The sequence below is a fragment of the Jaculus jaculus genome, chromosome 11 (assembly GCF_020740685.1).
Source record: "Jaculus jaculus isolate mJacJac1 chromosome 11, mJacJac1.mat.Y.cur, whole genome shotgun sequence".
NCBI lineage: Eukaryota > Metazoa > Chordata > Mammalia > Rodentia > Dipodidae > Jaculus > Jaculus jaculus.
In genome coordinates this window covers 67,570,652-67,573,801 of record NC_059112.1, presented here as the reverse complement: position 1 = coordinate 67,573,801, position 3,150 = coordinate 67,570,652, and the positions used below count along the sequence as shown (strand labels likewise).

The 3,150-nt window shown below is 41.0% G+C and overlaps 1 protein-coding gene across 1 annotated transcript; it reads left to right on the top strand.

Moving 5' to 3' along the window:
- The first annotated feature begins 849 nt into the window (after positions 1 to 849).
- On the top strand, positions 850 to 1,901 carry LOC101613868 (protein IMPACT-like). Its single transcript, XM_004652392.3, is given in 2 exon segments — positions 850 to 1,275; positions 1,278 to 1,901. Coding segments are annotated over 2 exon segments (951 nt in total). The 5' UTR covers positions 850 to 851; the 3' UTR covers positions 1,805 to 1,901.
- Positions 1,902 to 3,150: the final 1,249 nt, after the last annotated feature.

The window sequence follows — 3,150 nt, the reverse complement described above, 5'->3', positions numbered from 1 at the left end:
AGTTTGGCCAGCATACAAAAGGCCTTGAGCTCCATAACCAGCACCACATAAACTGGGTGTGGTAGCACACACATGTAATCTCAGTACTTGAGAAGTACAAGGAGAAGGATCGTGAATCCAAGTCGTTCCTGGTTTCATAGTGAATTTAAGACAACTTGAGGTACATGAGACCTTGTCTCAAAAATAAAATGGCTATCATATCATGAAAGTACAAACTTCAGTGCTAACTTTAATTCATTGATGAGTCATAATGGAATGGGCTATTAGGAATGGGGTCATGCTAGGGGAAGTAGGTCACTGTAAGGATATGAAGTGTATAACTTGTCTTTGGATCCTCTCTCTCTCTCTTTCTCTCTCTCTCTCTCTCTCTCTTCCTCTGGCTGCCACAAGATGCACAGCCTCTTCCACATGCTCCTATCATCAGAATGTTCCACCTCACCTCAGACCCAGAGTGATGGAGCCAAAAGGTCATGAACAAAAGCCTCTGTAACTATGACCAAAATAACCTATTCTCACTTACAGTGTTTTCCTCAGATATTTGTTACAGTGTCAAAAATATGACTGATGACTGGAGAGATGGTTCAGTGGTTAACACACTTGTCTGCAAAGCCTAACAACCTGGGTACAAGTCCCCAGCACCCTCCTAAAACCAGATACACAAAGGAGTAAATGAATCTGGAGTTCATTTGCAGTGGCTGGAGGTCCTGGTGCACTCATTTTGTCTCTCTTCTCTTTCTTTCTCTCTCTCTCTCACTTTCTCTCTGCCTCTCTCCTTCAAATAAATAAGTATCCCACCAGCCCCGCTCTCCTCGTCTGGGTAGACGTGGCCACACGGCCGCTCCCGGTGCCCCATGGCCGAGGGGGATGCAGGGAGTGACCAGAGGCAGAATGAGGAAATTGAAGCAATGGCAGCCATTTATGGCGAGGAGTGGTGTGTCATTGATGACTGTGCCAAAATATTTTGCATTAGAATTAGCGATGATATAGATGACCCCAAGTGGACACTATGCTTGCAGGTGATGCTACTTAGTGAATACCCAGGTACAGCTCCACCAATTTATCAATTGAATGCTCCATGGCTGAAAGGGCAAGAACGTGCAGAATTATCCAACAGTCTTGAGGAAATATATATACAGAATATTGGTGAAAGCATTCTTTACTTATGGGTGGAGAAAATAAGAGATGTTCTGATACAAAAATCTCAGATGAAAGAACCAGGCCCAGATATGCAAAAGAAAACTGAAGAGGAAAATGTTGACGTTGAAGAAGATCTCATTGTAACAAGTCAGAAAATTCAGCTAAGGCATTGGATTTGAATGTTGGTGAAAATCAGCCAGAAATAGAAAAATTACCTCCAATTGATCACGGCGTTCCTATTACAGACCGAAGAAGCACTTTTCAGGCACACTTGGCACCAGTAGTTTGTCCTAAGCAGGTGAAAATGGTCCTTGCCAAATTATATGAGACTAAGAAAATAGCCAGTGCCACCCATAACATCTACGCCTATAGAATATATTGTGAGGATAAACATACCTTCTTGAAGGACTATGAGGATGATGGGGAAACAGCAGCTGGTGGGCGTCTTCTCCATCTCATGGAGATTCTGAATGTGCGGAATGTCATGGTGGTAGTATCACGCTGGTACAGAGGGATTCTGCTAGGACCAGATCGCTTTAAACATATCAACAACTGTGCCAGAAATATACTTGTGGAGAAGAGTTATACAAGTTCACCTGAAGAATCACCTAAGAGTTTGGGAAAGAACAAAAAAGTAAAAAAAGACAAGAAGAGGAATGACCATTAATACTTGAAATGATGTAAAGGGTTAATTTGCCCGTAATTATGTACATATTCCATAGTCATCACGGAATATACAGAAGACAGTATCCTTGACTGCTCAACCAGCCAATTTATTGTGGACACCAGCATTATCTTTTCCTCTTTGGTTCTATCATCTTCCAGCAGTAGAGAATTTGCGATATATTCATATGTGTTTCTGGCTTATTTGTAAGAACTAATTTGAGCTTAATCACCACTTCATCTAATTTTAGGAAGGTAACAGTTGCCCAGGGCAGTACCTGAATTAACTGTCCATTGCAGTTCATGTCAAGTGCCTTTGTTGGGTGTGGAAGAAATGTCTCCAGAGGAATATTAATGCCTGGTTTCTTGTTATAGACATTCTCATACTGTTAAATAAGTGTTGCCTTTTCCTGCTCTTTGCGGCTTATTGGAGTAGGAGCTCATTAAAGGTGGATCTTAGAGAGTTTTTCCTTGTGATTTCAGCTCATTCATATGTCAAGTTCCATTAGATAACGCTCATTCCTGAGTAGTAGATCATAGGAAAGTGCAGCGTGTCCATGTGTGGTTCTGTGCCAGGGTGATAATCCACCTAACATATTTGTTAGCCTCAGTGTGGTGCCTCAGTGTCTGTCACAAATTAGTGATTGTGAAATTTCAAAAAGTGATTTTCTAATTTTTGCCTTTCCTTGCTTAATCATTTTAATGTAAAATAATGAACATGGAATATTTGTAGGCCTCCAATCCTGAAATTTGTTAGTGTAATATTCTGGTGTCTCTCAACAATGTCCCTTTACATGTTTGTCACTGGGGGATTAGAACTGTTGTAAGGTATGTGGTAGTCAATGGGACATTTAGATCACTGGGGTAGAGGCGGCAGAGTGCCACTGGTTTGGGGTATGAATTGCTGTGAACTTGATGCACACTTCCCATTTTAGTTCCATGATTTTTGTGGAGAGAAGAAGCAAATCTTTTGATCACAGTAACAAAGAAGCCCTTCCCCCATATTTTTAGCAGCTCTTCATTTTTGTCAGTCTCTGTTTCATCTCCAAGTTAACTGGAGGCTCTAAAACATAATTTTACCTTTGACATAGAATAACTTGTGCACTATTCCTTTCAGGTGTGAGGACAGTAATCACTGAATGGGTTAACTGATCATAGAGTGTGATTTCCTTTCCAAGGGAGGGAACACAAAGTGAGTGACAGCTTTGTGATGGCACTCTAATAGTCTGAGGCTGGGCAGGTGTTTTACTCTTAAATTTTCTACCTTGAAAGATCCACGTCCTTGCTTGGTATTTTTAATAAGAATCTAGTAAATGGCTTTATGCTAAGATGGATTCTGAGACATGAAAT